Below are 13,154 nucleotides of genomic sequence, written 5' to 3'. Positions count from 1 at the left end.
TATTGTAATGGAGCCAAGCAGATTTGGGTGGCCAGAAACTTTGCCACTGACAAGCATCTTAATACGTCTCACTCGATATTGGAAGTGGGCTTGAGAGGCTTGCGGGAGATCCAGCGCCTTGCTTGGAGTGTGAGCGGGAAAAGACGTAAAGGGATGGTGAAAAATCTTGGCACACCATTTGGGAAAATGTAGGCAAAGACTCGGGCATGAGATTGGAGCTTGAGAAAAGAAGCTTGATCAAAGAGAGTTTCGGGCCAGCAAACCTACATGCTGTAGGTATACCTAGCAATAGGCTACATCCGCTGCGTTTGTTGAAGATGCAGGAACTGATCGTATGCCAAGCTTTCGATTCCTCCATGGCACGCCTCGGATCGCATCGATCAGAGAACCTGGCCTCGCCAGCTTTCTTAGACTAGAAAGCGGCCAAAAGCTTGTCGTTGACCATCAGAAGACTACAGTACCCGATAACCCCTGGGCGATGAATCTCATTTCTGTGGACTTGAGACGTGGGTCGCCATCTAAACTTACCAGAGTGATAATCGAAACTAAGACAAGACAGAGCTACCGAACCGAGAGGCCCCATCGAGAATCCATGACTCGAAAGAGGTTGATGGGGAAAATACGAGACAGTGGTGGTGCTTTCGATACTCAGTTTGGAACCGATTCGCCTCGCCTTGTATCAGGGGTTCGCCTCGATTGAAGTCAATGTTAACTGGCTTAATAAAAGCCAGGGGAATGGACAGGCCCTCATCTTCAATCAAAGATAAGGCAGCGAGATATCAAAGATGTCCAGGCTGTCTGATAGCTAAACTATGTTTTAGTGGTTCAAAGGGAAATTATGGAGGGTTGCTAACAGACAGAGCCGTCGAGTCGCCTTATCACCAGTACTTTATCCGTGGTGATATCTCGCTGACTGATCTTGGTTTGCTCACTGGAAAGGGATCAGCAAGTACTACACAGAGACTGGTAGGTAAGTAGGTTGGTACCAGGCTACCTAGATCTGACATGACAAGGGAGCTTGTATGGGTGGGTGTCAAGACCCGACCGCCAGACGGATCCGACTGTTTTGAAGCACTCATCAGGGACAACACGGAGCAGCCTGAAGAGGAAAGTCGACAGACTTCGAGGCCGTTGCCAACTCAGGATCTAGTCCACTTCTGGGACTTTGAATGGACAGCTAGAACATGGCCGCTTTGTTTCTCAACAACTTCTGTGTGACCCGACCATATGAGGAGCCTTGAGTAACTGTGCTGCTTGAACAGGCTATCGGTGTAGCGTTGGCAGCCATGTGTTTACCGTTGCTTGGGCTCAGTGAGAACTCTGTTTAATGTTCCGGCCCCCTAGGCTCTAGCTTAGACCGCCCCCAAGTCTCCTAACCCCTTGCTATAAGGTACATACATACATGTGTGCCGGAACCCATTCAAAAAAGCCATTGACTACCGCGTGGATGATTGCCCACTCTGCCACTGGAGAGTCCAAGACAAACTAGTCGGTGCACGGTGCATTGCGGATACTGTCCAATGGATATCGGAGAGGACATTGCCATGAGCCATCTCCTTGTGGTCTTGTCTGTTTACTCTATGCTATTGGATTCACAGCTCAGGCATGGCATGATCAATGCGACCAATCAGATGATGGCGCCAGTTCATCGCTGGTGGCGATTATTGCCAGGATTGGCAAGTATGAGCTTCCCGCTACTACATGAACGGGTGATATTCGCTGCAGCTTCAGATGAGAGCACAGTTGAGGCAGATAAAGGATGGGTTGGTTTCATTGGAGGGGACTCTTCGAGCCGTGTGATTCAGGGAGGAGTGAATACTGCAAAAGTCGAATAAGGGGATTGGCAAGACAGCGGGAAGAGATTTGTTCCTGCATTAGCGTCGCATTATGCCAGGGGAACCGACCAGTGAACGTGCCCGTAATAGGAAGGCCAAAGTCTATTGGACATTACCTGGCAAAGAGCAACGGGGTGGCTGCCTCACACCCACGCGACAGTCCGTCCATGCTTCTCATTTGATCTTCATGATTCTATCTGTAAAGTCAAATCATGAGATCTTCAGAAACAGAAAATCCTTCGATAGGCACATACCTTGCGCTTGAGAATTGTCGATCGATCATTCTGATCAAATCTGGGAACCTCTGACTATCTCGCAATGCCTACATTTCAATCTCGTTCATGACTATCTTACTCCATACTCTCTTTTGGAACATGCTTCTATTTCAAACTGGCAAGAATTAACATGTCTAGCAAGTCTGGCTCCTAAGAAGAAAAGACACTGCGACCCCGGAGTTCTAATCATATCACTAGGATATTCGACGTGGAACGTCGGTCCGCTTCGGCTCATCCGACGATAATTATAGACGCAAAACTCTTGCCTCAGTAGGCTCAGTTCGATATCAGCATATGGCAATACTACCCAGTATCTTCTTCCTCGCAATATCACCCGGTATTATTTGTCTATTTCTGGTGTGATATGGGGGAGTAATTTCGGTTTAAAGATATCTGTAGGCGCTGCGGAAGGTCCGCCGACTTCCAGGTCCCTTTCGCCCCTCTCGTTTCTGGTAAGACTGACTGGTTCCTTTTTTAGCTGCCTCGGTGATGATACCCGTCAGAGCGCAAGACATCCATTTCCATTTGCCGGGGTTCCCACACCAGAGCACGAGGCAAAGTGGAAGGGCCTCCTCTCCCCACACACACGTTCTCAGGGCCCGTTCTCACCTAGACAAGCACCCCTTTCCTGTTCTTAGGTGACAATCAGAAGCACGATTTCGCACACACACACAGAGCAACAGTCGACGCTGTCTAAATGAGGCTCATAATGCCTCTTGATGTTCAAAAGGCTATCGAATTGTTGAACAATACAGTAATACCAAAGGTGTGATAAAGAGCTTTCTCACAGGGGCTTCGTCTCATTGGTACAAATATACGGTCTAGGGATAGTAGTAGAAGACATAGCTGCTGGTTGCAAGCTTGATATTAATGAATGGCTAATTGTTTGTATTTGGTCAGTTGTTTTCCTCGGCCAGAAGCTGCCCAGACACCAGCGTCCACTAAGATAGAACAACTCATGAACTTGTGGTTGTACATATCCTTAAGAGTGCAGCAACTACACTTGCAATCCTGGTAGGATCTACCCCTAACCATGGTTCAATAATGGCGACTGGGAGAAAGAATTAAGGCCCCGCTGCCGAGCTCATTACATTGAATGTATGTATATATGGTAGTTTGCCACCGGAACTTGAGCCTAGATGAGCTTATCTTCTTGTCTTTTCCTGACTCTGGTCCGCTCTAGACTTGCACGGGGCCTCTGACACTGGATGAGTGGCCTGCTCGTACACCGTATGTACAGATTTTAATTAATCGCTACCTACCTATTCTCAAGGGCCCCCCCATGCCCCAGATCCCCTGTCGCTCCAAGTCCCGCCCCTCCATTACTGATTCATAGCGGGCCACACCCACGCGCATACCCACACCCCCCGGACCCAAAATCTCATCAACCTCCCTATCAGTCAGTCCCTGTTGAGCGAAGACCTCATCTTAATATAAAGCTCGAGTCCTCCAGATCTTCAGAGTCTCTTCCCTTCCTTCTTCTTCACCCACACACATTCATTTGCTACTATACCTTGACTTTTAGTCAATTTCATTCGTTACAGCACATCTACAAACTATACCAACTTTCGAGTTACCTTAATTTAATCCCAACCCCAAACAAACCGACAAAATGAAGTTCGCTACTGCTCTCGCTTTCGCTGCTGGCGTCGCTGCCCACGCCAAGAACGTTACCTACACCACCGAGGTCGTCACTGCCTACACCACCTACTGCCCCGGTCCCACTGAGATCGTCCACGGCGACAAGACCTACACTATCACCGAGGCCACCACCCTCACCATCACTGACTGCCCTTGCACTGTCACCAAGCCCGTCATCACCACCTCCGCTGTCGTCTGCCACGACTGGTAAGTTACCGATATCCAATGTCCTCAGTCTTGTCAAGACATCCATACTGACAGTCTCTTAGCCCTGCTCCTCCCGCCCACCACGGCAACAACTCCACCCTGGTCCCCGTTTACCCTACCGGTAAGCCCGGCCACGGTGGTGAGAGCGGCAAGCCTGGCTCTCCTGCTGGTCCCGGCGCTACCCCCACCGCTGGTGCTCCTTCCGAGGTCCCCACCGCTGGTGCCGGCAAGGTCGCCGCTCTCTCCGGTGCCGGTCTCGCTGCCGTCGTCGGTCTTGCTGCTTTCCTGTAAATCAACAGCTAGCAAGCCTGTTCCACGTCGTGTCTACGATGCTTTACGCTCAGTAATACTTAATTCACGTGGGGGCTTCCGTCACTCCTGATGGAGTGGTGTGGAACAGTTGGTGATGGTTTGGTTTCAGTTGGGGATGCAAGCGATCTTTCAGGGAATGTATAGAACTTTTTATTTTGGGTTACGAACATACGGCACGGGAGAACCGGTATACCCTTGCAACGCTCTATGGAGTCTTGTCTAATGATGGCCACGCTTTGCAGGAGTTGAGACATTCTTGTATATGAGTTTTGTCTCGGTGTTCGGAAGGAGCTCGCATATTCCCTGTGTGTGACATCTTCTTTCGGGGCTGGGAATATAATGTGTTTTTTTGCCTTGAGCAAAACAGGACGATCTTGTCTAGCTTCACTCGCGGTTCGTCTTTGTTTCTGCTCCCATCAATAACTTCAAGAGACGCATTTCCAACCTCGAATCCCGTTTCCTCTTCTCGATACATATTTTTGGGTTGCCAAACGTCTTTGATATTTGCGGTCGGGTTACTGGCGCATATATATACTCAAAGCCGGGCGTGTTTATGGTCTCATGTCAATCAGATTCAATGTTATTGCGAGCCTCTGGGAAACCATGTATCATAGTCAAGGCAAAAGCAAGCATTGCTGAGAGGCCAGTTTTGGTCCGGCATCATTAACTCTGTTGTCGTGTTTGCCCTGTGAATATGTCTTGGATCTTTGTTTCAGTTGCTACGTGCCGAGACAAAGCTAACGTTGGTTCACTTATTTTACTAACTTATAACTTAGCCACGCTTTTGTTACTGCCAGTAATACGAGGGCTTCATGGGGTTAATTTGAGTTTCAGTGTTATCGAAAGCATGTACTTAGACACCTTGCGACATAGCAATACGCCGGTTAATTTTTTCGATGGTATCATTATTAGAATATATATGTATCTTCTTGGCGTACAAAAAGATTACATTCCGTGAAGAAAAAACAGTTTTTGATGCGGTGAGGCATACCGTCAGGGTCACCCTGTCAAATTGTTTACAGAACAAGTGTACTTGCTACAGTAGTCAGTCAGAGCTAAGTGATTCCGAATATCCGGGATATCACCGACTCAGATGTAAACCACCAAATAAGCTTTACAGTTTAGTTACCAACGAACTCGACAATTATTAACTATCACGGATCGGTCTTGTACCGACCCGGCCGTTACCCGTAAGGTCTACCGGACAAATGGGACGGCCATCTTGGCGTAATGCGGGGAAGGCATCTGGTATGAAGCCAGCGAACCATTTACACTCGCCCTGCCAAGCAAGCTGGGAGAGCCGCAATTGATGAATAGGATGAGAATTTGTTTCGGGGGGGTGGATAACCTCGCTGTATGTTGCTTGATACTGCCAGTCTCCAATTGCGCAAGATAGTTTCACTGAAGTCGCCTCGCCTTATGACATGTCACCTATCTCCTCAGTCAACAGCACTTCCTTTGATCTGATATCTCTTTTCATGTGTCAAAGTCAAACTCCCTCACCGGGGCATCGTTCATCAAGCTGGGCCTTTGAAACATCCTTTGGGCGGTTTTATTGCAGAGGAGATCGTCGTCCAGGCAGAGTTGTTTATACACCGTCAAAGACGGCCCGGAATTTGTCGGTAGCGAGGTCCGATGCCGTTGAACCTAAGACAAGCCATTCAATTTATCATATACACTCGGCCCCCTAGCTTATCGGTTCCCACTCCGACATGCCCCTTTAATCGTCATGGTTGCTATTTGTTGTCAAGATATCCTTCCCTGCCAAAGCCATTGGCATCGACAAAATCACGGAGTTACTCATCCATGCCAAGTACTGCATTGAATAAGGAGCCCAAGATACAAGGTAAGAACGAAATACCAGCTATGCCTCACAACCAGCAAGATCAACACATACAAGACGAGGTACTTCGGCATAGTCTTGAGAACCCTGAAGACTTCTGGAGACACCAAGCCGAGCATCTTCACTGGCATAAACCATACTCTTCAACCATCCAGCTCACTCAGAAAACTCTCAAGAATGGTGTCACACATGATAGCTGGGAGTGGTTTCCAGGCGGCGAGATATCTACTTGTTACAATTGCGTTGATCGACATGTACTTGATGGGCATGGCGATTCCATCGCAATCTACTTTGACAGTCCTGTGACAAACACAAAGGAAAAATATACATACGGCCAGCTTCTCAGCGAAGTTGAGACTCTTGCTGGTGCCCTCAGAGAGCAGGGGATACAGAAGGGCGATGTAGTCCTGCTGTATAGTAAGTAGACCATGCATCGTCCTCCTACAGTGGTGCTGGCAGCTAACTCGAGTAATAGTGCCTACGATTCCCGCTGCCGTGATAGGTATTCTTGCTGCTAATCGACTGGGCGCTATCCATTCTATTGTGTTTGGTGGGTTTGCCCCTAATGCTCTGGCGCAACGTATCGATTCATGCCGTCCTGTGGCTATTCTGACGGCGTCTTGTGGTATCGATGGCAACAAGCCTCCAATTGCATACAAAGGCTTGGTAGAGGAGGCGATACGGCTGGCTGGTCATAAACCCCATAAAGTTATTGTCTGGCAAAGACATCAGCTCCGTTGGAATCTCGACCACGAGACTGGTCAGCTCGACTGGAACACGTTAGTCGACAGTGCCCGATCTCGAGGAATCAAGGCGGACTGTGTGCCAGTCAAGAGCACCGACCCTATTTATATCATCCACACTTCAGGCACCACTGGAACCCCAAAGGGTGTACTCCGCGATTCTGGTGGTCACGCTGTCGGTCTGCACCTGTCCATAAGTTACCTGTTCAACATCCACGGACCTGGGTGTGTTTCTTTTACGGCATCGGATATTGGCTGGATTGTCGGTCACTCGTACATCATCTACGGCCCACTCCTCACGGGAGCTGCAACTGTCTTGTACGAGGGCAAGCCCGTCGGCACCCCTGATGCATCGTCGTTCTGGAGAATAGTTGAAGAGTACAAAGTCAACACCATGTTTACAGCGCCAACAGCTCTACGTGCAATCAGGCGCGATGACCCCAATAACCAATCCTTCATCGATTACGGCAACCGGGGTGCTCTCAAGAGTTTGCGAGCTCTCTTCCTCGCTGGAGAACGCTCCGAACCTACTCTTATCGACAGTTATCAGCATCTCATGGCTCAATACTGCGCTAAAAACGCAGCCGTAGTTGATAATTGGTGGTCTACAGAAGTTGGTTCCCCCATCACGGGGCGAGCGCTCGTTCCGCACGCTGGCAAGCATCGCAACACGGAAGTCCGTGGACATCCTCCTCCTTGCCTGAAGGCTGGAAGTGCTGGGAAAGCAATGCCTGGCTTTGATGTTCGTATTGTGGATGATGAGGGCAATGAGGTTGAGAGGGGATCCATGGGAAATATTGTCTTGGCAATGCCTCTCGCTCCGACAGGATTTCGCACGCTGTGGCAGGAAGAAGAACGCTTTTGGAAAGGCTACTTGAAAAGATTCCAGGGAAAGTGGCTTGATACCGGTGATTCAGGCTGGATCGACCAGCAAGGTTATGTCCATGTGATGGCACGCAGCGACGATATTTTGAATGTCAGCGCGCATCGTCTCTCAAGCGGTACGTTTGTATTTCTTCCAACTTTGGTATGGGCTAACAGTGCTTAGGATCTATTGAGCAGGCTGTTGCAGCTCATCCTCGTGTCGTTGAAGCTTGTATTGTCGGCGTACCAGACTCACTCAAGGGTCAGCTTCCTTTCGCCTTCGTAGCACTTTCGGGACAAGGCTGTGCAGATCCAGCAGCGCCGAGTGAACTAGTCGCCAAGGAAATACAGCAGTTAGTCCGTGGCCAGGTGGGTGCTATAGCCTCACTAGGCGGCATCATTCAGGGCAAAGGAATGATTCCCAAAACAAGGTCTGGCAAAATGCTACGACGGGTCCTCAAGGAGATGGTGGAGAACGCCATTCGTGGTGACTTTGACAAGGAAGTTGCGGTTCCTAGCACGATTGAAGACGTGTCGACTTTGACTGTTGCCCGCGCCAGGATCAGGGAGTACTTTGAACGAGCAGAAACTGAGACGGATGGCATGGTGAAGGCTCGCCTATAGAGCAGGTTTAATATGAACGGCCCTTCTGAACATAACGGATCTTTCTGGTAAATACGAGTGGTGTGATATTGGTGGAAGATACAGTGACTTGGTTTCTTCATCCAGCGTCGATTTCACGTTGGCAGATGGGCCGCGCACGATATTCTGACAATCAATCTACTTACTTAACAATGGATGGTTGCTGAGAGGAAGCCAGTTCGAGACGAGCCTCCGTTGCCCGCGAGGGTGTGTCAGACTCCAGTATTCTATATCGCAGCCGCATCCGTAACCACAGATATCCTGTCCCACGCTACCGACCGTCTACTTGAAGCAAAAGGCCCCCCGATGTCTGACCATTCGTAACCGGAGATATAGGTGTAAGGTTGTGGCCGAAACTTCTTATGGCCCCCATCCTAGACTCCGGTAAACAAAGACATAGCTCCTCGGTGAGTACAGCTCAGTCCTTGGATGACTGGCCACTCGACTGCCTCGAGAAGAGGCTATATACGCTGCCCTGTGCCTTGGGTGCCATCTTGGTACTGGAGAAGCGTGCTTCGGGTAGTCTTTTCCCAGCCTGCAGGCTTTCAAGGATCCTATCGATAGCATTAGTCGTAGCTCAAGTACAAATGAGAGTTACAGGTACCATTCAACACCAACAAACTTAACTCCACATCCAGCCGTTCTGCTAATCTCCTTTTCTAGTTTCCCTCCAGCAAGGCCTCGTCCGGCACCCGAGTATCGTCCAGCTGACCTTCCTAGAATGACATGGGTGACTTTCCGACGACCGAGGTGCAGTGACATCTGACCTCCGTGCTCGGTGACAAGCTGCTTGAGCTTGAGATCTGATATGAGGGGGAAACAACTCCCGTTAACGTAAACAGTCACCCCATCAAACATCCGTCGGCGAGGTAGCTCTGCTTCTCTCTCTTCGTCCTCCAGTTTTCTTGATTCCATAAGTGCTTCATATCCTTTTCCCTGAGCCTCATCCTTCACCCCCAGACTCTCACGCATCTTGCCTGGTTGCACGAGCATGTCCTTTACGCTCCGCTGTGCCCTTTCCTTCACGGCCTTGGGGACCAACATCTTGCGCTTCACATCGTAATCCTCTGAGCCAGCACCCCATGTGTCGCTCAGACGCTCTCCACCGGATAAGCCACTGCGAAATTGGCTGTTGAGCTTGCGGTTACGGGACTCGCGCCAGCCAGTTCCGGGGCATGATTCCGGACGTTGGTGGCCGGTTGACGATGAGTTCCATGGGTCAAAAGATGCAGCGTGTTGAGGCTCGGCGGCCTTTCGTATAGGGCGTGGCATTTCTTTTCCTTTTCGCTTATGACGGAGGGTTATGGCTTAACATCACCGTTTCCAGTTTTGAGTGAGTTGTGATGTGATGATGAAGCGTTCTTTGTCTTGTGGGGGTGCGTTGCCGTCATTTTCTTGTCTTTGTGTCATGTTGTGTCCGCTTTTGGCGCTGGCGCGTGTCACTAACTACTGTATCCACGACTTTCTTGTTGGCTCGTACAGGACCTACACGCGTAGTCACATGAGTCTTATGAAAACGTTTGTTTACCCTATACTTTGATATCTCTTCAGCAGTAGTTGAGATATCAAATCATTTAACATTTGAATACATTATCGCATGTCGTCTCTGTGTCTTTTATACGGTGTGTTTGTTTTAGCATGCTGTCCATTCCATTTTGATTCCAACTTCGGTATACTTTGGACACCGCCATGACAGAACTAGTTGGATTTGTGGTGTCAGAATAGGGGAACGGGGACGAAGATTGTCTGTTCGCCATCATCGAAACCTTCAATTGACATGACAGGATACACCCCTTTATTCCGTTCTCACCGCCCAGCCCGGAAGGGGAGAGCAAAGACCATAGTCTAGTGAATTACCCAGTCCCTCATTGGATGAAGGAGAATGCCAACAAAGCCCGCTGCAAACATGATGTGCATTGGATCTATGTAATATCACGGGCATCGCTCCAACTAGTGCTGTGCTGTGCACGATGAACCTGGTAGGCCATATACCTGAAACGGCCAATAGTTTGCTGCGGTACGGAGTAGGATATGTTGATTAACCAAACCCAAAATCCCCGTTACCTAGGCAGGCGACCTCCTGGCAGGCAAGAGTAGCAGGATATGGCATGGCATGGCATTACTGACAAAGCCTGCTATGTAGTTAGAATGCATCCGCGGCTTGCAACCTGTCTCACGCGCTGCAGCGGGCGGGTAGAGCCGCGCGCCCACCTCAACCCAGGTGCGTACAGTACCTAATAAGCAAGCTAAGTTGAACATGTCACCTCAACTCTCATCTATCACCTTGATAAAAGTATGTGTGTCATGCAAGGCTCAGGATCAAGCTCAGGGTCAGGGCCGGGCTTGGGCTTAGGCCTGGACTTTGGCTGAGGCCTCTCTATCTGACATGCGGGCTCGATCCCATTCAATTCCCTCCCTCTCAGTCTCAGCTCTCCAATCCCTCACGGTTGCCCTCTGACCATCCTCTGACCCTTGCGCCCAGACCTAATATACATTGTCATGGTACACGAATTGCCTGGACCAGTTGGTGCCATGTCAATCACATAACACATCTCATGTATCCCTGTCACCCTCAACTTCATCACATCGATCCTTGTCTGAAAGGCCCGTTCCTCTCGCAACTCGGCCTTGAACATCCACCCGGTGAACGGCCCGTCTCGTCTCGCCGAGTTTGCTTCTACGTACATACATACTCCGTACAGGCACCAGCGACTCCAGCCCTGGCCATTCCATGTTCATGTTCATGTCATGTCACAGTCCTAGGCCACCCAATTTCTCTTTCCTCCCCCTTCGTAAAGATATTAGATTGTCTAGGCCCCTTCCTCCCTCTTGGCCCCCAAGCCTCAACCTTCAAATTCTTCATGGATTCGGACAATGCTAAACACAAAAGACCGATCGCTTGACGGCTCGACCAGGATCTTTGGAACTCGATACAACCCAAGACGAGGTGGAGGTGTTGACTAAAGACTATCCTTTCTTTGCCTTGCTCAACAAACGAAAGCATTTGCCACCAATAATCCAGACCAGCATTTCAAGCACCACCTCCAATCATCTGTACGTACATTACAGTATGCATAACATACCTGCAGCACCCCTCTCTGAAATAACAGAGATATTGTGATCTGGCGTATGGCAAAGAGGTATCTGCACAGTACATTGGTACTATAACTTTGGCTTGATTGAGGGTTTGCATCACATGGGCATGGAGGGTAATAGCATCTTCGACCAGGAGCACAATGAATCAAACCCATCCTCCCACTGCTATTTTCGTCCCTTTTCCTCGATCGGGAGTGACTGACATGCTGACATGGGCCGCCCCAGCAGATGCATACACACAAACGAGATGCAGCCGTCTGCTTCATTAAGTTCCTGTCATCTGAATTAACTATGTGCTTCTGTGAATAAGCTGCTCAGATCAGGGGCTCTCCCTCAGGAAACCATCGTTGAGGACCTTGGCCGCCAAAGCCAGGAGATATGACATCCTGGCTTCTCAGCCACCTCTGCCCATCGACCTCCATGTGTCCCTAGCAGATAGGCCATACCCTTTGGCTTGTCAGGATCTTTCGTGCTCTGTTGAAACACATATCCGTACATTACGAATTAATACCACGGTCGCCCGGCCTGCATGCACGTACGCGTGCATGCATGAAGGCTTCCCGTTCCGTACATTAGCTGCCAGGTGGATAGCCATCATGTCCCTCCAACCCCTCAAACACCCCGCTGCTTGATGTGATGTGCGGGAAGGCTAACGGAGTGGGCAGCACATAGAATCGCGATATTGTCTCTTCACGCAATGCAATTGAAGGCACCAGGCACGATGCAATGTTTTCCCGTTGTCGATATAATTTCTGAATAGCCCTGAATCGCCCCCAGGTGGTTCTGAGGCTGAGACCTTCCCCAAGCCGTGCACCTTTCCCAGGTAGCCACGATCATGATGCGATCCTGCAATATCTCGATGAGGACAGCCTGTGTCACGCAAGACTCTTTCAGTCTGATTTTCACTGAGGCCCTTGTGGACCACCACTAGCAGATGCGGAGTACATACATGCTACTTACCCGTCAAGCTCCAACCAGCATGATGCTGACAGGGAACGATGCTATCATGGCTTGGCTTCCCTTGAGATCTGTTTGGTTATGGCCTTGTGGAGCTTGAAGTGAGCTGGCAGCCAAGTCGTGCCGTTATCATAACAAGGCCACCCTTGTTGACTGACGCCCAAGGCCACCACAAAGGGGGTCGCGTTAGAGGCCAGTACTGTACAAGTGTACATCTCACACTGAAAGGTTCAATTGGGTCAGAGAATAGCGGTGAGGGTAACACTAGGCTCTAAAAAGCCACTATCGGGGCGCAAAAAACTGACGGTACTTCAAGGCTTTGTCAATATGATTTTGATACCATACACGACAGAGTCCACAGTCCCTGGAAAGACCGCGACCTACTACTCCATCAACATGATGGAGAACTCGCAGCATGAAATTGGGTGCGTATGCAAGCATAGGTCAGATCTCTCAACAGGGTCGGCTCCAAGGCAGAGTTACAGGAGCGCACTAAGCGCTGCCAGATCGCATCTGGGGATTAAGAACGCAGCGGCAGTATGTAGACAAAGCCCCGAACTCCGGAGGCCGGGGTGAGCATCCATGGCACTGGGCAAAACATCCCGGAGTCGTTCAAAGCACCATTGCCATGCTCTGGTGATTGCAGGCAAGTCACAAACTTCAGGTTAAGTTCACGATGCATTATTCCCTGGACTGTGGCAAGAAATTGGTAGCAGGTCTTGCACGATGTGCACGTCCA

General features: G+C 49.8%; 3 protein-coding genes across 3 annotated transcripts; 2 read left to right on the top strand and 1 right to left on the bottom strand.

Moving 5' to 3' along the window:
- Positions 1 to 3,722: 3,722 nt before the first annotated feature.
- Positions 3,723 to 4,249, top strand: FMAN_07503 (putative clock-controlled protein 6 (CCG-6); the record flags this gene model as incomplete). Its single annotated transcript, XM_041831134.1, has 2 exons — positions 3,723 to 3,958; positions 4,021 to 4,249. The coding sequence occupies 2 exons, from the start codon at positions 3,723 to 3,725 to the stop codon at positions 4,247 to 4,249; spliced, it is 465 nt and encodes a 154-aa protein (XP_041681728.1).
- Positions 4,250 to 5,905: 1,656 nt separating this feature from the next.
- FMAN_07502 (uncharacterized protein) lies at positions 5,906 to 8,344 on the top strand (the record flags this gene model as incomplete). Its single annotated transcript, XM_041831133.1, has 3 exons — positions 5,906 to 6,530; positions 6,589 to 7,857; positions 7,905 to 8,344. The coding sequence occupies 3 exons, from the start codon at positions 5,906 to 5,908 to the stop codon at positions 8,342 to 8,344; spliced, it is 2,334 nt and encodes a 777-aa protein (XP_041681727.1).
- A 436-nt stretch (positions 8,345 to 8,780) lies between these two features.
- Positions 8,781 to 9,634, bottom strand: FMAN_07501 (uncharacterized protein; the record flags this gene model as incomplete). The annotated part of the gene is made up of 2 exons (XM_041831132.1): positions 8,781 to 8,916; positions 8,967 to 9,634. The coding sequence occupies 2 exons, from the start codon at positions 9,632 to 9,634 to the stop codon at positions 8,781 to 8,783; spliced, it is 804 nt and encodes a 267-aa protein (XP_041681726.1).
- Between the last annotated feature and the right edge of the window lie 3,520 nt (positions 9,635 to 13,154).

Source organism: Fusarium mangiferae, assembly GCF_900044065.1.
Source record: "Fusarium mangiferae strain MRC7560 genome assembly, contig: FMAN_scaffold005, whole genome shotgun sequence".
Classification (NCBI taxonomy): Eukaryota; Fungi; Ascomycota; class Sordariomycetes; order Hypocreales; family Nectriaceae; genus Fusarium; species Fusarium mangiferae.
This window is presented reverse-complemented; position numbering and strand designations above follow the sequence as displayed.